At 28.1% G+C, this 24,219-nt stretch overlaps 2 protein-coding genes across 7 annotated transcripts; one reads left to right on the top strand and one right to left on the bottom strand.

The window, feature by feature from the left end:
- The first annotated feature begins 134 nt into the window (after positions 1–134).
- LOC127070897 (formin-like protein) lies at positions 135–20,758 on the top strand. 6 transcript variants are annotated; one of them, XM_051009451.1, is made up of 18 exons: positions 135–4,042; positions 5,918–6,001; positions 6,427–6,513; positions 6,808–6,914; positions 7,388–7,527; positions 7,694–7,872; positions 7,941–8,017; positions 8,133–8,448; positions 8,561–8,677; positions 8,782–9,022; positions 9,112–9,398; positions 9,618–9,885; positions 9,960–10,087; positions 10,156–10,600; positions 10,689–10,963; positions 11,052–11,165; positions 12,567–12,670; positions 13,951–14,104. In XM_051009451.1, the coding sequence occupies exons 1-18, from the start codon at positions 3,776–3,778 to the stop codon at positions 13,961–13,963; spliced, it is 3,249 nt and encodes a 1,082-aa protein (XP_050865408.1). In that variant the 5' UTR covers positions 135–3,775; the 3' UTR covers positions 13,964–14,104. The 6 variants fall into 6 exon arrangements, with proteins under 6 accessions (XP_050865408.1, XP_050865406.1, XP_050865410.1 ...); XM_051009449.1 differs by lacking the exon at positions 12,567–12,670 and having other exon boundaries at positions 6,835–6,914; positions 13,951–20,758; XM_051009453.1 differs by lacking the exon at positions 12,567–12,670 and having other exon boundaries at positions 6,835–6,914; positions 7,377–7,527; positions 13,951–20,758.
- Positions 19,743–23,304, bottom strand: LOC127070898 (guanine nucleotide-binding protein subunit alpha homolog). Its single transcript, XM_051009454.1, has 5 exons — positions 22,860–23,304; positions 22,112–22,372; positions 21,948–21,998; positions 21,587–21,804; positions 19,743–21,498 (listed from the first exon to the last, which is right to left on the bottom strand). Exons 1-5 carry the CDS (start codon positions 23,079–23,081, stop codon positions 21,141–21,143), a joined length of 1,110 nt encoding a protein of 369 aa, XP_050865411.1. The 5' UTR covers positions 23,082–23,304; the 3' UTR covers positions 19,743–21,140.
- Positions 23,305–24,219: the final 915 nt, after the last annotated feature.

The raw sequence follows: 24,219 nt of genomic DNA, 5'->3' as shown, positions 1-24,219 counted from the left end.
GTGAAATGTAGGGTTACAAATTTTTCACGAAGTGTGTGATCAAAAGAGTGAAAGACTGATCATTTAATTTGAGACAGTATATCAACAAAACAACAGAGAATGGATTATTAGGAAAATGACAAGGAATCGATGTAAAAGGTTAGTTTAGAAATTGTTTTAGATTCATTTTAATAGTCAATAATGACTAAGGTCGATTCGTCGAGATCAGTCAATGCTATGAATGAAAAAATTTGGTGGGTAGTACGTTTAATGTCTGGTAGAGTACAAGCTAGAAAATTGAATATATTCTACGTACGTCTGTCTAATCAGTGAGAATTTTACCCCATATCAATAATGTGGTGTGAACTGCAATTTTCAAGTTATAAATAAGTTTAAATACAAAAATCAGCGTATAAAAAAAACGTAGAACAAAGCCTTTGTAAGAAAAAAAGCTATGTATAAACTGCATATTATTGATTTGATGTTATTATCAGCAGACTCATTTAACCCCTTGATCATTAAAAAAAAATAAAATAATCTGCTAATGACATTGCTCTTTAGAAATAGAGTACTCAGCCATTGGCCTAAGAGATGGATGGATATGCTTCCTAATGACGAAAATCATTATTTATTATAGTAGTAAAAGCTTTAGCATAATCACATAATTGCCCTCAAGGTGACTTACATATATGTAGAAATTTTGAAGATGATCGTATTTCTGCGATTTTTTGCACCTTTATACCTTGAAGAAAACAATTTCATTATTCCCTTTATATGAGTGTTTTGAACTTATTATAGATGGAATTGCAAATAGCAAAGAGATCAATTTTTTCCAACACATGTATAACACATTAAACTTGTATTAAAACACAGTTATATTATAATTATATGTATCATCGTTTTGCAATTTTAGTCTACGTATGTGAAATTAAAGGACATATCGTCCTTTATAAAATTTATTACTAACTTCCTATACATTTGAGAATATTCATCGGTGCTATTCAAAATAACACAATTGTCTCAAGTTGAAGATAGCATCTAGAAATTATTTGGTAGATGCATTGAGATGTCTTATACACAAATAGATTTAGTCTTATATTCAAAAACATGTTTTTTAATATTCAACTTATCGTTTCTCATTTCGTTTTTAAATATAAAAGATATGTTTACATGTGTACTGAAAAAAACTTTGATAAACAGAAATGCTGTGATAATGTTAAAGTATGTTGTGGGTGCATATCATATTGTTTAAATAAAGCGATTATCATCTTGATGATTGCAGCACTCATGAATTTTTTTTATTGCAGCTAGAAGCCTAGTTTAAAATTTTTATCACATATAAGGAAGGTTATATTTATCAAGACACAATGATAAAAAAGTCACAACGATTCATTTGAAGTGCTATCGTGCTAATATTATAATATGCTTTTTATATATGTATACGTATGTGTGTATATGTATATGTATGTATGTATGTGTATATATATATATATATATATATATATATATATATATATATATATAATATAACTTATGTGTAAAATACAGTGAGACAGAGAAGTACTCTATGCAGATTGCAATGATAAGATAAAATTGATCATCATACTTTGTTATATATTATGCTTAAAAATAATTTATTTGAATTTAGAATGACAAATTTTGTTCTAACACTGCACTGCCTACTTGCGCTTTTAATAATAGCACTTAAGCATTTTTGTATAGTATCAATGAAACATGTTTTTTTGTGTTTTTTAAAGAATTACTTATTATCATTCTGAAAACACTATTTAAACTTCATATATAGTCTTAGACATTGTCATTGAAGCTGATTCTTGATCATTTTCCAATTTCCAATTCATTAAAATATGGAGATTATGGAGTGATATGTGCCGTGTAAAATGACTTTATTAAAGAATGTAAACATCCACATAACACTCTTTTTATCTTCCAGCATGGATAATATTTCATTCAAATTCAATTTAACATTTTTATTTACAATAATATTAATCATATATTATATGATCAAGTTAGTTATTTAATTGTCAATGGAATTAATGATTAACCATTGATGATTGTTACCATGTAAAAATAAATGAAAACGATAAGTAAGATGAGAATATACTTCTACAGAGTAGTTTATTAATGTATGTTTATGATAGTAGATTTATCAATTATTCTGGAAATATACTTGAAATCATTGACAAATTATTTTGTAAAATTATATTCTCATTTCGCCTTTTGTTTTAATTAATTATTAGTTGTCATTAGTCTTTGATTGGAATGAAATATTGCCCAAAAAATACTGCTATCTTCCATACTTTTTCTCTCTCATGTACTGTGTAGTGTGAACGTCGATTTTGTGATTGTGTAACTTACAATGATGGGTATGTCGATTGTTGCACATCTTTATACAGTTGATACGATATTTAGATACTTGTTTAACTTTCATAAATGTTTTTCCTATAAATGCATAATGCACATTGTTAGGAGAATTGTCAGTACCTATTGTGAAAATGAATAATTTATCATTGTTTTTATTTTGAATATGTTAAGGTACATGAAACCTTTAATAAATTTGCTAATTCTGTTAGATCGTAATCCGTACTTCTAATTAATTTTCCTTTTTATTTAAAAATTTAAATGGAATATTAGAAAAATTACACTCCAATTATGTGCCAATGACAAAGAAAAGCGTTGCATATTAAACTTAGATTTAAATACATTGTATCGCGTATCTAAGAATGTTATTTGTATTCCTTTCAAAGTGCACTTAATTGAATAAGAATTTGTATTCGTTTAAAAAGTGCAATTTATTCTGCGTTTCGATGTAAAACACTGTTTTTAATTCGACTGTTGTCCAAAGCGTAAATCGTAGGTCACTAATTTTGTAAATACATAATTTAATTTCAATGCGCTTATGTATCAAAGGATATGATATTTTACTGAGTTTATTATTTAATTATTTTATCAAAGATTTTCTATTTTTATTGTAATCCTTGGAGTGTTAAATTAATCATCAAGAATTCGAATGAAAATTATATTTATGAGTGCAATATCTTCGATAAGTGTGACGTGTTATCTTTTCTTTTGTATCGTGTTTTCTTTCTAATTATTAAAGATTTATTTCGTGTTTTCCTATTTACTGAATAATCATTGAAAACAAACCCCTTTTTCAAAAGATATCGAGTAAATGTTTTTAAATTTTCCTTCCTTAATCAAAGTATCAAACATCGATAATAATCGAAGTTTAGTTCGGTCCAAGAAAGAATATCGAAGAAGATGGCGCGAGTGTCGGCATATCAAAGATTTTAAGACGGGAGTGTCCATCCCCCACTGACGAGGCTATCGCAGATGTCGTGGACGCGAGTACGTGGTGTTGAATGCAGAGTGATTCGTCTCACGCGAGTTTCTGAGTTCATGGGAGTTGTGTTCACAATGGATTGCTCGATACCTGTTGCGCGAGTTTACGATAACCGATTTCAGTCGTTAACTGGTCGTCATTACTCATCCTAGAGAGAGCTTAATAATTGGAAGCGATCGAGAATGAGGAAGTATCGTGAACGTCGTCGTCGTCGTCGCCGTCGCTGTTATTGTTACTGACCACCGTTCTTCGTGTTGACAGAGAGAGTGCACATTGTTCCTGAATCGTGTTTATTTACGATACGTCTTTGTACGACCGTGCGCTACCGCCGAGATTGCGCGCCCGTGTTAATTGATACATACGTATATATATATATATATATATATATATATATATATATACATATATATATAAAATATAGATATATACACATGTATGTATATTCGTTTCTTCGAGTGTGACATATACAAAGTCGAAACAATGGGTAGCGTGCAAAGTCGTACCAACGAAAACGACGCCGGTGTACGGGAAGTATTTCATGGGGCTATCAAAGACGGATCTTCTCAGCATTCTTATCAGCCAACGAGTCATGGTATCGGAGCTTTGGCCGGATTACATGCGAAAAGTGGCAGCGTCCGTGGTGCACCAAGACAACCGATGCCGGATGCCGTAGAACTTGAAAGGCGCTTTACTAAAGTCTTGGTGAGTAATCTTTTGCTTAGCGAGTGTCTCACCCTTCGCCACGATCATCTGCTTTTTTTTTCCATTGGTCGATGGCGTGACGTAGGATTCTAAATACTTTATTTCTGTCCCTCTCTCCCTCTCTTTCCTTCCCTTTCCTTCCCTTCTCTTCTCTTCTCTTTCCTTCACTCTCTCCCACCCTTTCATCTCTCCCTCCCTCCCTTCTATTCCCTCCCACTCTTCTATATCCCTACCTCCCTCCTACGCTTCTCACATGCGTGTCCTGTACCTTACTATGTGTCTTTCTTTCTATATACAGACAAGATTAAAATGTGAATATCATATCTGTGTTGTTTATAAAATTTATTGATATTTAAAATTTCTTTAAATAGGATTTTATAAAAGAATGTATACAAATTAATCAGTATTTATCAAAAGGACAATTTATCAATTGTTATTTTAATACATAAGTCGTAAATATTTGTTAAAAGTTGTGAAATTATGAGAAAAAAATAATAAAAATCCTTTATTTATATTTGTTGATCTATTTTATATATTTATATATACATGTATAATAATAATGGTATATAAAATAATTAATGGTATATTTTTTTGCAAATGTCGCAAATATGTTTTTTGTTTTCTTTTTTTGGTATCAATCATTTTCTGCTATATAGGTTAGTTTCTGTAGGAGTCCTGGGATGAAAACTTTGCATGAAAGCATTCTTTGATTCTATTTATAGATCCCACTTGCGATACTTAATCCATTCGTTGCTCGATCAAGTAATCATTGCAAATGTGATAAACAAATGAATAATCCTTTGATTCTATTGGATTTCGATTTAGTAAGCGAATACGTTTTATATTTTCTTATTAAGTTTATTTCGAAAGGAACTATTAAAAATATTAAATTAGGATAAAAATTAAATGAAAATGTCTTATATATGTGCGCGCACGCGCGCGTGTGTGTAGGTTCACAATATGTGATATATAAAGGTTCGATGAACATTTGTTTGAAATCCTTTATCTTATTGCTCGAACGTTGAACGTTGTACATTAATGGCACTGACGTCACGTGTGATCCTCAGTTACTGGCTACTTGCACTGTGCACCACATGAATGACGCAATCTCTTTACAGTTAAAAGACCTTGATCTTCCCCGTCGTTCCGCTCTTCCTTGATTTTTCCCTTTTTCTTGTCTTCACTTTTTGTCTTTCGCCGGATCCTACCAACGATTCAGTAGCTCACCCTTGGGTTTCTTTCAGCCTGTACGACGAGCTGAAATCGAAAGTCACCCATTAAAATTTATACTTCCGATAACGGGAATGTATTATCGTTTACGTCCTTCGCCACATCATTTCCGAGTATTTTTTTGTTTCTTTTTTCTTGTTTTTATTTTTTTTTATTTTTTTATTGTCTTTTTTCCGGTAAACTTTATAATGCTTTAGGAGAATAGCGACAACGATAAGACTTCATTAAAACAAGTAAAAAGATAAAAAAGAAAAAAGATAAGGATAAAAAAAAGGAAAAAAAAGTTCTTTTAGAACGATGAATATATATTATATTCTAACATAAATAAGTTCGATTGTAAGTATAATTTTAATATTATACAATCGAACTTATTTGTTATGATTCCACATATATATACACACACACACATATATAATGAATATATTGATATATATATATATAATATACAGTATATAATTATATCATATATATGTGTAACATAATTAATTTTTATATAATTTATTATATAATTAATATATTTTATAAAAATTCGTATATTAAAATACGTATATAAAATACGTTATATATATTATATATTTTGTGTCTGTTATATGCATTGCGACCATGATCATAATGAATTTTGAATGATTTAATCATTTATTTCAGGCTTCTATGGATTTACCACCGGATAAGGCGAAACTTTTGAAACAGTACGATAACGAAAAAAAATGGGATATTATATGCGATCAGGCAAGTATGCTTAATGCATGTAAAATAAATAAATCAAAGAAGTTGTAGAAGACGCGTAACAAAAATAGTTGAGAGAGAGAGAGTGAGGGAGAGGGAGGGAGAGAGAGAGGGAGGGAGAGAGAGAGAATGAAACTCGCAACAGGTGGTATGCTTTCATTCAGTTCTATTTTTATAGACCACTTTTACGTGTTGTAAAAGCATCAACTTTAACGTTCTTTCTTAGAATACAAATTTGTTGACGTAATTCTTTCCTTATTCTTATCTTAGCAACAGCAATGTACAGTAGACTCTTAAAATAAAATAAACACGACTTTTGTAACATGATTTTATTATTCTTTCTTCTTTTTTTTTTTGCATATTCCCCAATTGGATACACTCTATGATTAATATTCGTAAAATAATATGGAAATTGTTAATGATTACAGGAAAGGGTACAAGCGAAAGATCCCCCGTCGCACTACTTGGCAAAATTACGTACATACTTGGATCCAAAAGCGTCACGAAGCCATCGAGTATGTTTGTTTGAAGTTTTAGTTTTTTTTTCTTTTCGTCTTTAATTATATACTTTTATTAAAAATTTTTATCTTATGTGTATAAATACTTTGTTCGTTAATTTAATTGATTTATTTAAAAACGATTAACGAATAATTTCTATTATTTAACGTACAAACGTACGTTAAAAACATGGATGTTATTTGAAGCTTTTTCTTTATTTCGAGAAGAACGCACGTTTTTGTTCCGTTCAAGTTCATATTTATACCAGAAAAAAGCTACTTGTATCAGACGGATACTAATGACTACCACAGTCGTATCGTTTCCTCACATTCTTCCAGAAAAGAAAAATGGTCGGGGAGTCTACATCGACCCAAGTACTTCGGGATTTGGAAATCTCCTTGCGCACAAATCATATAGAGTAAGAGAAAATAAATGTTTCATTTTCTTAATAAATGAGTTTTATTTATCGAGCGATAATTACGGTCGGCGCTTTTACGTAATTTATCTATCCTCAGTTAGATTATCATCATGAAGTATGTGTGTGTGTGTATCTTTCTATCTGAAGAATACATACACACTTGCTATCTAAAGATATATATGTATCTAAATTATATTCTGTAATAGAGATGACGAAAAGACTCAATGTATCCATTTATAGGTGACTATGAAAGATATAAAAAGGAATATTCCATAAAATGCATGCATCTTTAAAATAATTTGTTAGATCGTTAATATAAAGGAAATATTAAAAAAAAAAAGTTTTTTTTTTCCGTTCTAATCGCCGTAAAAAATATGAAAGCGGATTAATAAAATCGTACGTTTCAAGACGGATCCGTATGTATTATCTCGTCGTCTTTCTAGATTTGTATTATGATCGTAGGAATGTTTCAGATGGGTAAGGGAATTCCTGGACGAGGAGAATCAAGGACTGGATGCGCTGATAGATTACCTTAGCTTCAGATTACTCATGATGCGACACGAACAACGTCTTTTGGAATCTCACGCTAGTTCTGAAGAAAAATTACAAACGAGTAAGTTACTTCGTATATCCGAACGAAAGATAGACAAAGAAATAATAAAAATAAAAAAAATGTAAAATAACAATCTTTATATATACAATTTATATATATATATATATATATATATATATATATATATAAAATTTTATAATACATTTTTTCATTTCTAATTTATTAGTCGAAACAGGTGGTTCTTCGCACTTGAATAATGGATGTTTAAGACCATCTCTTCACGAACTTAAAGACAGTCCCAGTGTAAAACGCAGATCCAGACATGTGGCTCGTTTGAATATGGGCGAAGCAAAGGACGATATCCATGTTTGCATACTTTGTATGCGTGCCATTATGAATAATAAGGTATTATATTCAGATTTAATCAGAATTGAAACGTCCAAATATTTATCATTTATATTTGATATTTTCAGTACGGGTTCAATATGGTTATACAACACAGAGAAGCAATTAATTGTATTGCACTTAGTTTAATGCACAAAAGTTTAAGGTAAATTTTAAATTAGTCAAATTATTGATATGTAACATCATTTATTTTATACATAAGATCAAAAGATCTTTTTATATTAGATCGTAATTATTAACATTTTTTTTCTTATTTTCAGGACGAAAGCTTTAGTTTTGGAACTTCTTGCGGCAATTTGTTTAGTAAAAGGCGGACATGAAATTATTTTATCGGCGTTCGATAATTTCAAAGAAGTGTGTATGGAAAGGCGAAGATTTACTACGCTCATGACTTATTTTACGCAATACGATAGTTTCCATATAGAATTTATGGTTGCCTGCATGCAGTTCGTGAATATCGTTGTTCATTCTGTGGAAGACATGAATTTTCGAGTACATCTGCAATATGAATTTACAAAGTTAGGCCTCGATGAATATTTAGAGAAACTTAGACATACGGAAAGCGAAGATTTGCAAGTTCGTATTTTTATTTCATTTCTCATTCATTTTTTAAATATATTACTCTAGATCTTTTTGTCTTTTTTTTTTGTGCCAAAAAAATAAAGTACATAATATCTGATAATTGTAGGTTCAAATCTCTGCTTACTTAGACAATGTATTCGATGTTGCTGCTTTAATGGAAGATAGCGAAACGAAGACTGCCGCATTAGAAAAAGTAGCTGAATTAGAAGATGAACTTGGTCATGTAAGTTGGAAAAATGATCGTGATCATTTTATGGTCATGACAATTTTCAATAAAACGCAGTTATAAATCTTTTTTTTTTTTTTTCCTTTTTATTTGTTATATAGGCACACGATAGAATGACCGAGTTAGAACGAGAATCTTTAGCGAAATTAGCTGAATTAGAGACTGAATTAGGTGCATTGAAGATAGAATACACAGATGTTTCGGAAGCGCGTAGAATAGCAGAGGAGGAACTCACAGCGCTCAAACGACAAAAACAAGACTCTGCGCGTAGGCAAAGCGTTTTGGAGAATAAGATAATCGAATTGGAGACCCTTACAGGAACTCTTACGAAGAGTTCGTCGGGTAATATTGAGCACAATTATATCGTTTTAATGAAAATTATAATTTTTAATGAATGAAAATGAATGATGTTTTTTATCTTTTTTTAATAGCTAATATGCGAAATGGAAACGCTATAAGTCCTTTGAACAATCCTGATATTTTCGGCTCTGAGAATACTATGTCATCTGAACTAAATACAGAACAACTGTCAACGTCAGATCAAGTTCATAATTCTACGCCAGCTCCACCTCCACCACCTCCACCACCATGTCCACCACCACCACCTATGGCACCTCTTTCACCGGGCGATCACAAGATACCACCACCTGCACCTATACCACCACCACCAGCTGGCATGATGCAAGCACCTGATGGAGCAATGACAATTAAAAGAAAAGTATATATACGTTTGATTCTGTTTAGATAAAATATTGACTCGATATACCATATCACTTCTCACGTATTTTTTTTAATACAAGTTACAAATTAATTTGGATATATATAATAACTGATTCTGAACCACGTAAATATTACAAATATTACAAATGATCTTATATTCGCAATCGTTACTATATTACCAAACAAATTTATTTATCTTTGTTTTTTCATCTATCAGGTACAAACAAAGTACAAATTGCCTACCCTTAATTGGATCGCATTAAAACCGAATCAAGTACGAGGCACTATCTTCAATGAATTAGATGACGATCGATTGCATAATTACATAGATTTTTCTGATTTTGAAGAAAGATTCAAGATCGGTATGAGTGGTCACGTAGCTAATGGCAATAGTGAACTGGATGGCCTGCAAAGCTTTCCTAGTAAAAGATTTAAGAAGCCTGAAAATGTGTCTCTTTTGGAACATACGAGATTACGAAATATTGGTACAAATGAAGAATTTCATATGCATTCATATATACTTATAATTTTTACACACATGTATTTTTTTATATTGTAGCAATATCACGTAGAAAGATGGAGATGCCAGTGGAAAAAGTGATAATGGCCGTAAATGCTCTTGATTTGAAGGTGCTTTCGCTTGAAAATGTAGAATTATTACAGCGTATGGTTCCAACTGATCAGGAGGTACGTAAACTATAATTTCGAACATAGATATTATTTTTAATAAAAATAATAATTTCTTTTCTGGACAGATAAAAGCTTATCGTGAATATATTATCGAAAAGAAAAATATAAATCTCTTAACCGAAGAGGATAAGTTTTTGATGCAATTAGGAAAAGTAGAAAGAATATCGACTAAGCTTTCAATTATGAATTACATAGGAAACTTTTTTGATAATTTACATCTGATTACGCCACAAATACATGCTGTGATATCTGCATCAAGTACTGTGAAAAGTTCTAAGAAATTAAGAGCAGTTTTAGAAATCATTCTTGCTTTTGGAAACTATTTAAATAGTAGCAAACGTGGACCTGCTTACGGATTTAAATTACAAAGTTTAGATACGTTATTAGACACAAAGTCTACAGATAAAAGGATGTGCCTTTTACATTATATAGTAGCAACAATACGAATTAAATTCCCGGAACTCATTAATTTCGATTCCGAACTCATGTATATTGATAAAGCTGCAACAGGTGAATATATCTAATATTTTCTTAGATATCACAATCAAAACGTTAAATTAATTGCATTCTTACTTCAATGATGATATTTTTGTTATAGTTTCTCTTGAAAATATAATAACCGATGTTCATGAATTGGAAAAGGGTATGGATCTTGTAAGAAAAGAATTCGAACTTCGTGGTAAAGAAAAACATAATACCGTTCTACGCGACTTTTTAAATAATTCCGAAGAGAAATTACGTCGACTCAAATCAGATGCTCGTGCTGCGGGTGAAGCATTTCGAGAATGCGTTGAATATTTTGGAGAGAGTCCCAGACAAGCAGATGCGAATACCTTCTTCTCGCTTCTTGTTAGATTCGCAAGATCTTTTAAGGTATTATCTTCGATCTAACATATGAGTGTAACTATTGTAAAGACGAATAATAAGATTACAGTAATACAAACTCTCGTATCATTAACAGGCAGCGGACCAAGAAAATGAACAACGTCGTAGATTAGAAGCTGCTGCTGCGGAAGCTTTAAATACGTCTGAGCAAGTAATTAAACGAAATAAATTGAACCAGAAGAAGCAACAGGTGTGTTATATACCATATCTTTTTTGTACATTTTTTATTGATATAATCGGCTTAAAAAGGATATTAATACCATTGTGCTATTGGTTAGAAGTTTGGACAAATCATCAGGATTATTGGGATGTATAGAATCAAATTTATAATGATATTATTATATCAATATTTTAAATTGATACACATACATATACACAAATTAGTCCATGCTTTTATTAATAGCACATTTTACATCAAGGGTAGTACGCTTAAAGCATTAGTAAATAGACTTGTTTTGATTAAAAAATTTCTAATATATAATATAAAAATTAGAAACACATACAATTCTTTTCAGATTTAATCTGCTTTTTTTATTGCTTCCTTGTTTAACTGTCTCTACGCTAATCTATCTAATACCAATATACTATCTTTCTCTAAACACAGATATATTTGTTATAAAAAAATAAAAACGTTTGCTATTATCACAATTAATATTACAATGATCGATATATGTTTCTATGCTGTTGCTATCTTTCTTATTTTTTTATTTTAGTTACATATTTGTTACTTAACTTTAACTTCTATGTAAATTGAGCATGCTCTCAAATCCAGAGAATAGTACAAAATCATATATTTATTGCAGGGCACGCTTTATGATTATGACATATTCACTTTAAAAAAAAATGTATTCTTAACATATGTTAAGAATGGGAATGTATTCTTAACTTCCTTTTCATTCCAACACAAGTGGACCTATCATTGAATGTCGTTTTATCTATGAAGAGTGTTACTGTTTTTTAAGTATGCTTTTTATCACTTATATTGCCTTATAATTAAAGCTCAGACTTGAGAAATCTAATTTGATTTGGCATAGGATTTTATATTGAAACATGTTAGTATTGTTTATTGTTAATTATGAAGAAAATAATATCCTATGCTATGTGCTATGTTATCTCTATACAAGTTCCGCAATGTATGAGCATATTATCAAATTGGGGCTTTATTTATAATATATGCTATAATCATTGAATTACATTTCTTTGAAAATTTACTTACAGTCAGTTATTTCACATTTTTCTATCACAAATAACATCTAAATGCGGTGATTAGAATTTGCAATTTAACTGTTTAGTCGTTGATAATTTATTGTTAAGGAAATGATATTTAACATTTTAATGAAAAGTTTGGAAAGATTGAAAAAAATTCAATTTAATACTAGGCAGATTTAAAAGTAAATTTTAAAAAATGTTAATAATTTTACTGCATGTTGTGAAGTAGCATGATATCTACGGGGATTATCCATAACTTTATCAATTGACATCGTTTTATGAGTGTTCTTGTAGTCTTTCACATTTTCGCCTTTCCAAACAGAATATACATATATTACAGAATCTGATCACTTATTTGTTACATATTTATTTGGATTTAAAGTCACCGAAATTTTGCTGTAACTCGAACAAGACTCTGTTGCACCGGCATCTTAATGAACTCAGAAGGAGGTCAGAACATAACAATACAGAAACAATTCACAACGTGTAAGTCCATCCTCACTCACTGCCTATCCTTAAGACTCCTTCTGATTTGGAATAGCGAGTTTTGATTAGCAACTGAATGAAAATAAAATTTATAAGCAAAATTATACAATGAATAACTACTAATCTGTTTGTATTTGTCAATATATGCTAATATAATTAATTAAAAAAAATAGTCAGAAAAGTAATGTAACATACTACAAGTAAAAAGTATTCTTGCATTTCAATGCTTAATACTTTTTACATTTATATGTGCAGTATTGAATATATTGTTTTATTACATTACAAGTTTTTATAAATATGATAATGAATAGATAGAAATTTCAGACTAGTCAGGAGGAGTCTTAACCAACATTATATCCGCAACACTAAAATTTTTACAAAGTGAGCATAATTAATGTAATGTTTACTATGTAAGAGTTTTATTTTGTATATTTTGTCATTAAGAATTTAACATTGCGTTATCACATATATTGCTCCCTTAAAGTAAACAAAATTTATATTTACAATATAATCTATTTGCATAAGGAATATTACAGTTTCCTATTTTACATATAAACATATATTATTGGCAGAATAATACCTCCCATTTGGAAATAATATTTTATATAAATACAATATTTTATAAGGCATACTAGAAAGCATTTCAATCTTCTGATAAAACGCTGTAAAATATAATTTAGCAACAGTTTAAGATAGGCAATGGTTAATACAAGATGAAGTTTAAAATATTTATTTTTAATTTCTACAGATTCTGAATATGAAATATTAAAGTGTAGGTTTGTATTACATATATTTATTGACATTATGTATATCTATTTTTTTTTAATACATTATATTAAAGTTATGAGAATCATAGAAACTTCAATATTATAATGTACTTTCAATATTAATAGAATTACTCATGGCTTACCAAAATGTCATCCTAGCTATATGCCTGCTTCTCACAATTATAAGCATATTTTCATACTTATACTAAATGTTTATTATTAACAAAATTGAAGAGATGCATTAGCATGTCACAGCTTGCATTCATGTTGCTTGAGAAAAATTCTCTATTACTTTCCTTCCTTGGAAATGTCATAACTTTATTGATTTAAATAAAATTTCAGAATAAATATTTTTTCTTGACATCATATTATATTTTATAGGTGTACAATATTATATATGAATCTGAATTATAATTTCAACATAATGATGATTACTTGCAAAGTGACTCTTCATAATCATAAATTGACTCTTCATAATCATTTGTAACATCAAATTATTTTATATTACACTAGGATGCTGTCATAAATGAACTCAAGAATAAAACAAGACTGGTTCAAGAGAAGAAACTTCTACAGCAAGACGAAGTGTATAATGGTGCTCTAGAGGATATACTTCTTGGTCTTAGATCGGAACCATATCGTAGAGCAGATGCTGTGAGACGTAGTCAACGCCGGCGAATTGATAACCACAGACTTTCTCGCACTGCCGAAGAACTTGAACTTTAATTCAAAACAGTATGTAGATCAGATATGCAATAAGTCTTATCTATTAAATAATCTAACTGTTTAAAGAATATTACCATTCTCTAGCAGATAATTTTTTGTAAACACGCTAGGCTGAAAATACATAATATTCAATGATTTAGTAAATACTTATGCACAAATCAATATGATGTTAAAATCTAACGAATAACGAAACATATTTCTTATCAGATAAATTTTTGATATGTGTTTTCTAACGCCTCATTATACTGATATTGAATATTTATAACATGAATATAATTTTGATATGAATATATCAACTATTTGTGATAAGTTTAACGCACAATATTTGAATCATACTGTATTCAAGATTCAATGGTTTATGTGAAAGTGGCGGTGCTACTTTCAATTTTGTTTATGAACGTTCTTGTTCATAAATAACATTTATGCTCATATGCCTTTATATTACATACTAAAGACATGAAAACTGTATTAGATGCATATTATAAGACGCATATTACAATTTCAAAATTATGAAAGGCATGAAGCAGTTTATTCCAGTGATGATACAGATGATATACACGATTATAATACCTAAAATGTGAAAGACGTAATTATTGTATGAAGTCTTACAATAAGTAAAGGATAAGACATCTTCAGAGAAAAAAAGGAAGATCATAAAATAAGCATCTTGTAATGTCTCGATCCTGATGTAATAGCGAAAATGATATTATTACCAAATTTTAATGAAAAAAGAAAAAAACAAAAAAAAAATATATATATTTTTGTTTTATTAATTATCGATCACTATTATACTTCATACATTTATATTTTCCTCTGGAATAAATGGCATTTAATTGGATCAATTATTCACGATATATTATACATTGGAACTAATGATATGTATATGTTTATAAACCAAAATTATATATTGTTCCTTCTATTTATACTTTACTGTATTTACTAATGACTATCTTGTGTGACAACATTCCACAAATTACACTAGAATCGTGTTTGTTAGCCACTTTATTAGGCTTGTATGCATTTGTCAACTTTGTGATTATAAAAGTGTAATGTGGTATGTTTATAGTTTTCTATTTTGGAATACTAGAAATATACTTAAACGTCGAATCAATCAGTAATTATTTTGAGATTACAAGAAAAATATTTTGTTGTCCTATCTTTCTATAAATGAGACTGAAAAAGAATCCATATTCTAGAGTGTAATATTACTGAAACAAAGATAGTGATTTAGATACCATTGGACTTTTTTATGCATATAGATGCTATTTTTGTACTATATGAAAAAATGATGGCTGGCATGATACATATTATATTACATTCCTTTTGAATCACATACCATACTTGAGTTATTTATAGTGTAGTAAAAGTATAATGATATACATTGTACTTCACAAACATGTTTGATGGTTTATTTATTCATTCAAAGTTTTTCTTAAACGAACTCGAAATATAGATACAATATTTATAATTTTGATATATACATAATTTTTGAAAACACAATTAAATTAAATGTATATTTATGAAAGTACACATAATATCTTCTGACATCAGTCAAAATAGCCACGCATATTTAAAACTATGTTCATAATGCAATTATATCTTCACTTTTTATATGTCTGATATATTGTAGTAGGAGGAAAACAAAATGTGTAAATAATGCTGTAATATATGAAACATTTCACTATGAAATAATGTAATTATTATTGCTTAAGCTTAAATTACCAATGTGATGTTTATATAAAATATTTGTACGTTACATGTGCTACTTGTCGATATTGTAATACTTGAGATATAGCGTATCAAAATTTGGTTATATGATTTTTAAACAATTACATGAAAATATTTTGTAATATTTGTTTTGTTCAAATTGTAACACATTTAAGAATGTTTCTATTTTGCTCACTATAAAAATGTTTACATATTATTTATATGATAAAATTATCGGTGAATATGACATCGATTAATAATACATATCGCTCTGAATTTGTTGAATTTTTGTTATTGTTAAATATGTCTACATGTATCATACACGTATTTATACACGGAACATCTTAACAAACTGTAAATGTAAAATTTAATTAAAAGATCAATTTTGATATGTAGGTCCTGTCTAGTCATTGTTTGTACTTTATGTTAGGATTTATTATCCTACAAAAGACAAGAAGTGTCTTTATCAACATATTAACAAAATATGACAGGATCAAGACGAATTTGATAGAGAATTGATATATCAAAAAATTTCACATTTGAATAGGCAATTTAATTTTCTTACATAATACATCTAATCATTTTTTCTGCATCTTCATACTTATAATATTGTATTTTGTAGCAAAAATTAAGGAAAAAAGAAGAAGATAATATAATAAACAAATTAGACAATTATTCGAATATACAAAAATCTCATAAATTTAGATCTGAATAAAATAAAAATAATATTATTAGTCAAATGAGTAGATTATGTATAAGTGAATGATTCATTACTTTGTATACAATTCTTTTAATACAGTGTGACATTATAAGGGTTATATAATTTTCTGTTATATATTTCAAGATTTTATTATAAATAAATTTAATTTTCCAAACATCTTTTATATATATATATATATATATATATATATATATATATATATATAAACTAGTAGAATAAGTATGTAAAATATGCTTCATTTAATTTGTTATATATAAATCATCAATTAATCAAAATATAAAATTCTACAAATTATTATGTTTGGATTATTAATGAAGATTAATTTGACATTTAAAAATAAGATTGATTAATTGAAATAACAGAAATAATTTCTAAAGTTATATTTATTATTTATGTATTTAGTTTACATTATTACAAAGATTTGTGTAAGGTGATTTTATATACAAATATACAGTATACAAAAGGCACAATGTATCTACGTACTTCAGACCATATACAATAGAATGCAAATGAAATAACAAGATAAAACTTTCATATGCAAAAAAGTTTAAATAATAGGTAGAAGAATATCACATTATTCATAGAAAAGATAATAAACTTATAGATATTAGTTTATAACTATATGGTCTTTGAAGTTACTCTACAAGAAAATAATTCTATTTTCCTTAATCCATCTATAAAAGTCACTTTTCAGTAGCGCAATATAGCATCTATTCATTGGGTATCTTAAATATTGCTCTATGTAAACTGGAGGTAATTAAAAAAATATATACATAAATATTAAAAATTATAAAATACTTGTGCATATTTTATAAATACATTCGCCAGTTTTACTTTTAATATCCAATTCTTTTAATTAGTTTTAAAGAACTATTTAAAAAATTAAAAATTTCATTTTATTTCGTAGCCTAAAAATATGGGGGCACTTTGCTTCCTATCGTAATAAACTTGTGGATGCATAAAATATAAAAACTGTGGTTGCACTAAGCAGTATCTAAATAACTATTATTATATATATTTAAAAATGATAATTCCTATGATTTTTATACAGTCATGTACAATGTCTCCAGCAGTATGTGCATGTTTTATGCATTCCTAAACATATCTAATAGTTGCTCTAAACGAATGAAATTTATTATATGTGCTTCCATTTGGTTTCATTTAAAAATATACGTAAATGAACAAATTAACAGAGTATACTATATTAAAAAATAAGCGAATTATTTGATTTATTATAAAATTCATGAAAAAATTCGTATTTTCAATATAATTTGAAGCAAAAACTTATTCTACAATTATTTAGGGAATCAGTAAAGTATATAATTTATTCCAATGAAAATTCTGTAAATAGATTCAATATATATTGAATAAAAACATTGATTATATTAACAAACTAATCTAAAAGGGACAAATATATCACCTGTGTGCAAGAAAAATGATACAATTTCGAAATTATCATATACGAGATATAAATATATCTTGTTTCTATATAATCAATATACGAATGAAAGAAATTAAATTAATTTTTATAAAATATTGCTCTATCAAATAGATTTGATTTTGGACTTGTCTTATTTTTCTTGTGTCCAGGCAATATGAAAATGCAAAACAACAAATATCTAATGAAATGACATTTCAATAATTTCTTTCTTGGCACAAGCTTATAAAATTTTATTACTTATTCCTTATAAATGTGTCTATAGAACGAAAATCCGTTCTACTTTTTCTCTTTTGTGAAATGATCAACATTACGAGCATAGTTCGTTTATGTAATTTTGTTCATTCAAAATAGAATGAATATTGCTATTTATAAAATTAAAACAATATTGGAATCATTTTTTAATTGGCAATAGATAAATATTTATCAATCACACAAAGACATAATTTATTGCTACTGGAGACAACATTTTTTTGTTCCTTTTTTCTTTTTTTTGGTTTTTTGTTAAAACTTAATACAGATCTGTATATTTTGTTTTTCGAAATTATATAATTCTTGGAAGATTCCTATCATATTATAATTATTGTATATAGTTGAGTTTATAAATAGATATTTAATCTATGTATATCAAGACTCCAATTCCCTTCGAAATAGTTTTATAAAAATGACAAATGATCCTTGTAAAAGTATAAATTGATAGTTTGTTTCATTATTCATTCATACGACAAACAGTATAAAATCGTACAATAGTACTGTCTCGAAAAGAGTAGCTCCGAAGACAATTGCAATGTATTACAAGTGAAAAACATTGTAAATTTAGTGATCTTATAAGGCATTAAATGACTTCAATTTTATAAGATTTTTAGGAATGTATAATTACGTAAAAAACATTATTAATTACTACACTCTCCATCTTGTCTTTGCATGATGTAAGTATATAAATTTTATGTGATTCCAAGTGCAGATTTTGGTCATTGATTTTGTTTAGACAAAAATTATGCTATTACAATCTTATATTGATTATAGAAAATAGCAAATATTTAAAGCGTATTTTTATATTTTCTATTTCATAATTCTTATTATATGTAATAAGAAGAACCAAGACTTTTATGTAATAGACGATCAGACTAAATACTGGAAATAACTGCTTTCACATCTTTGAATTGTATTTCCAAAAATACTTCGTAGAAAACGCTTATGAAATAACAATATAATATATTCATCCCTAAATAGATTTATAATATTATACTTTACAGTTAAACTTATATAAACCAAGTTATATGGAATTTTATCTCTTTCATTTTATACTATAGCAGTCTTTGGTTTCATCAGCATCATTACATAAAATCCTTGGTGTGCAATAAAATCTGTAGTATCAAATGAAATTATTGCTTCTATGCAAATGTATATACTTATTTCTGGTATAAAGACTTTTATAAAGACTCCACTAGTTAAGAAGTAGAAATCTCAAGCCACATATAAAAACTGTTTTGTCCTAATATACAAATTCCAATATAATATACAGAAAGGAAAGATAATCTGATTTTATTGAAGAGATAATTGAAATTATTTATAGAAAAAGATTTGTAAAAATTTTTAAGAACATACTATATAATTAGCATATCTTTTATATTCTTCATTTTGCACAGTTAAATATTTTTATTATTCTTATTATTTTTACTGAAAATTATGTTATGCATTCGATAACCCAAATTTATGATCGAAGTATTTATTATAATATATAAAGTGTATATTAACAGATAAATATAATACAGTTAAATTATATCAAATACAGTTCAGATAATATTATTCGTATAAGCTTGTACTCGAGAGTGTTTAGAAACCAAAGACAACCGTCACAATCACAGTTTTTCAAAAAAAGAATTATCAATACTGATCATTTTCAAAAAACTTTTCAATGAGTACAATAGGATGTAAAATATGAAATTATGATTGATTATCAGTCTAGATTTGCTTATTTTGATTTCACTCATTAATTTATAAAAGAGATGGTAACTGAAGAATAGATAAGCATCTAGAATAGACGATAATATAAAGCTATAAATATAAAAATTATAATATTTATATATGAAAAATAGCAACATTTTAAATTTGACATATTAAAGATCAATAAGCAAATCTTAATTTTGTCATTAACATTGCATATGATTATATATTATAATCATAATTAAAATAAGATTTTACCTTTACGATTTGCATGATTCTTATCAAGTTTAAATTTCAACTCTAAATATAGTATATATGTATTTTATCTCCAAATTTGGTCATATATTACATCCCATATGAAAATTTTGTAACTATTAAAAGTGAAATCTAATTTTTTCTATAAAAATCAAAGCATTTTAATTACATGATTTTGATAATTTCAGATCAGAAATCAAATAACCAGTATATGTTTTGTCATAGTTGGAAGCAAATCAGTTAATATATTAACGTTTGAACACAAGTGGTTAGTCTCATTTGGTTTATATGGCATGGAGCTAATATTTGGTTTACTCTCCACTTAAGGTAGTGATCATTAACAAAGATAATTAGTCTTAAGTATAAATAAATTATTTTTATGCCTAAAACAAATTTGTTCGTTTAGATAGTATTTTCAGCACACTTAGCAGCACGAGATAGCAACAAGCTAAATTTCTATAGAGTATATTAATATATGTACCGAATGAAATGAAACTAATTCTCATTAAAAAAATGTCTAAATTAAACTTGATGAATTATATAATGTCCATAAGCCCTTATATACAAAATTTTTTAGGCTTCTAAAGATACTATAAAAATAATTATCAATAGATACAATGTATAAGAAGTTGAATATCTGCTTGACATACTTTTAGACAAGACATTACTTTTTTTTTTTTTTTTTTTTTTTATAGATCAGTTGTACATGTGCTCAAGTTTACGTAACTGATATAGAAATAAATAATGTAGCTTATATCAACGAATATTGTCCTGCAAGAATGTAAACTCTTCTAACTGCCAATGTGAGCAACTTTAATGCTATAAATTGGCCATTTTATACAATTAATGCTAGTTCTGTACACATACCTTTTAACCATTAATAACTGCTCCTTCCTTTCTTACTTTACATTATTGGAGCATTAAAGACTCCAAATTGCGATGCAAAATAGTATCTTTTACGGCATTAAATACAACTTTAATATTTTCTGTATCAACTGCAGTAGTAAAATGATGAAATAAAGGCTTTCTTGGGTCCTTTTTGACAGATATAAACATTTCCAATATAAAATTCTGTACATCCTTCATGGAATGTGAATCGCCCGTAAATTGTGGAAAATACCAGCGAACATTGGTATCATGCGATCTTACTTTTCTATCCAAGAGATCAGTTTTATTTAGAAACAAAATTATTGACACACCACCAAATATCATATTATTCACTATTGTATCAAAGATATTTCTTGATTCTTCTAATCTATTGGTCCTTCTAAAATTTCAAACAAAATAAATTTACATAAAGACTGTTCATAAAGGTGATTCATTATATTTATATATTTCACTGTTTTATTTATTACCTATCTTCTAATAAGACCTGATCAAACTCCGAAGAAGATACAAGAAATAATATAGAGGTCACACAGTCAAAACATTGATACCATTTTTGTCTTTGAGATCTCTGTCCACCAACATCAACAAATAGAAATGGAATATTGTTTATTGGTATGACAAATTCTGAAATTCCTTTTGTTGCCTTTCTACAATGTAAAATATCCTGATGTGTAGGAGCGTAATCCTAAAAACAAGATAGAAATCAATAAAATATTTCAAAATACTACTCTTGGATTTTGTTGGTTGGTTTATTGATTGGTTTGATTGGTTTATGGAATAATCATGTAATGTAATGAAAGAATATTTATTAATGAAATATTGCATTACCACTTTAGCAATCCTATCAAGATTATCCAGAAAATATTGGACTGAATCGCTCTGAAAATAAAAGATTATTTTATAAATTATACATTTAATGTATTTATCTATAAAATATTATTTTTAGCTGATATAAAAACATATATAAGAAGAATTTAAAAATATTATCTTACTAATTGGAATTCTCTTCTTCTATCAAATGCTTTTTTTATAGATGCATCTTTCCATAAACTTTGTAAAGCTGGTACATAATGGAGAAACAATCTAGTATCCAAAACCATGGTATTTTCAAATTTTAATAACTGATATCCAATATCATAATTTTTAGGATTTTCCCAAGGTATATTCAGCTTATCTCTTGCATCTACCAATACTTTCATTCCTTTAATTATATTTTGATAGATTATATGCTGGTATTCTTTAATTAATTCAGGCTGAAACATGAAGTATTTACGACTTTTAAATGCTTTAACCATTAATATAATAGATCAGGTCTAGTGTGTCAAATATATGACGAGAAAACTTGGAAAATAAATAATAACATACTTCTATAGTCGATGTACTTTTATATCTTGTACTTTTAACATCAAAAATAAGTATTAATTCAATTGCATGCTCAATCGATGCTTATTAATTTTTTAAAAATTGAATAGTAGAGATATGAGAATCAGAATGACACTGTTGTTTTCTTGAACATCAATGAACAAATATAATTAGAGAAGATACGTGAGACAAGTCACTTGGATAAGATATAAGTTGAAAAAAAAAAGAATTTTATACTCAATACATCAAGGTAACAAGAAAATAAAGTACTAGCGTGCCAAGAAATAATGTACGATTTTTCCTTTAATTCGATGATTGTATTGCAACGAAATAGGCAGATAGGAATGCAACACTTGGACACGTAACTATTCGTCATACCTCAAATTTAATTCCGTGTATAATTCGCATCTGTTTAAGGAATGTTGATTTTCCACTTTCTCCAGCTCCGAGAAGCAGGAGTTTAACCTGCCTACGGAAAGTTTGCCGATCTTTCTCTAGCATCCGGTCGATCTCTTGACTTTTGTATCGTTGCTCGATCTCTTCTGGGCTGAACTTGAATCGTAGACAACAAGTGCATGACCACGTTAGTGATCCCGCCATCTTACTATCCTCGTTTCACACCATGGACCCGTTTCACGCACTTTTCCTATCTTTCTTTCGCGTACTCGTTGCTCTCCCTTTCGTTAAATAAAGAAATGTCTTTCTCGATTTATTCCGTCTTTGTTAGAGGCACGAACACACTGTATTATGATGTACGCTGACACACGCTTATACTCCGCGCGCGTCCTCCGTCTATCACCGCCGCAGCCGCAGCCGCAGCCTCCACCCCCTCGCCTCCAGACGAATATGCACGAGGCAGCACGAGGTTAGAATGACTACTTGAAAGAAGCAACCTGTTTTCTCCATCATATTCGCAACTCGAACTATTTTATGTCTTCGTTCTAATCGTTAGAAATCATCTGTAGAATTATTCTTATTTAGAGTAAATAATGCCAATCTAAAATATGTACTGTCAATAGGATGGGAATAATTAGAAATCATCAGGCGTGGTCTTTCAGTAAATAGATTATTTCAAAAATTATTCGAAAGATTATCATAATTGGTAATGATTTATTACATAAAGATGCTGAAAAATTAAATAAAATTACCACAGTAATAAAGTATACATATTTTTATGTTGAGTTATTATGCTTTTATAAAAAGTTTATAACAAGCATAACAGAGAATATTGGCTTGTCTGCAGCTAAGTGTGTTTAGATAGGAATTTAAAAGTCTGTGTTTAAATCTTCATTGTGGATAGGATTTTTTTTTTATTTTAAAAATCTTAGATTGTCCTTGCTTACAATTAGTAATAATTAATATCTATTAATATTTAATATACATAAAATATTCTTAATAATTAATACATTAATTTTATAATTAATGACAATGATGTATTAACCTAAATATGTTTGTGTAGATCATTGATAAAAAATATAATTTATTTAATTTCTAAGAATAAATTATAAACATTTCGGATGTTTAAAATGTTCCGTAGAGTTTTAAGAATAATATAAGAATATAAAAATTAATAACAAATACTTAATAATTGAGAAATAAATTATTAACGTTTACCATATATGTTCATCGTGTATCTACGTATCATGCTATGTATAGTATATCTATATATATGCATGAGTACTTAAAATCTCGGTCGTCATATTGTCGCAAAAAGTTTAGATACTTAATAGGAACACAT

The sequence above is a fragment of the Vespula vulgaris genome, chromosome 19 (genome assembly GCF_905475345.1).
Source record: "Vespula vulgaris chromosome 19, iyVesVulg1.1, whole genome shotgun sequence".
In the NCBI taxonomy this organism is placed as follows: Eukaryota; Metazoa; Arthropoda; class Insecta; order Hymenoptera; family Vespidae; genus Vespula; species Vespula vulgaris.
The sequence above is the reverse complement of the archived record's forward strand: the minus strand, read 5'-3'. Positions and strand labels throughout refer to the sequence as shown.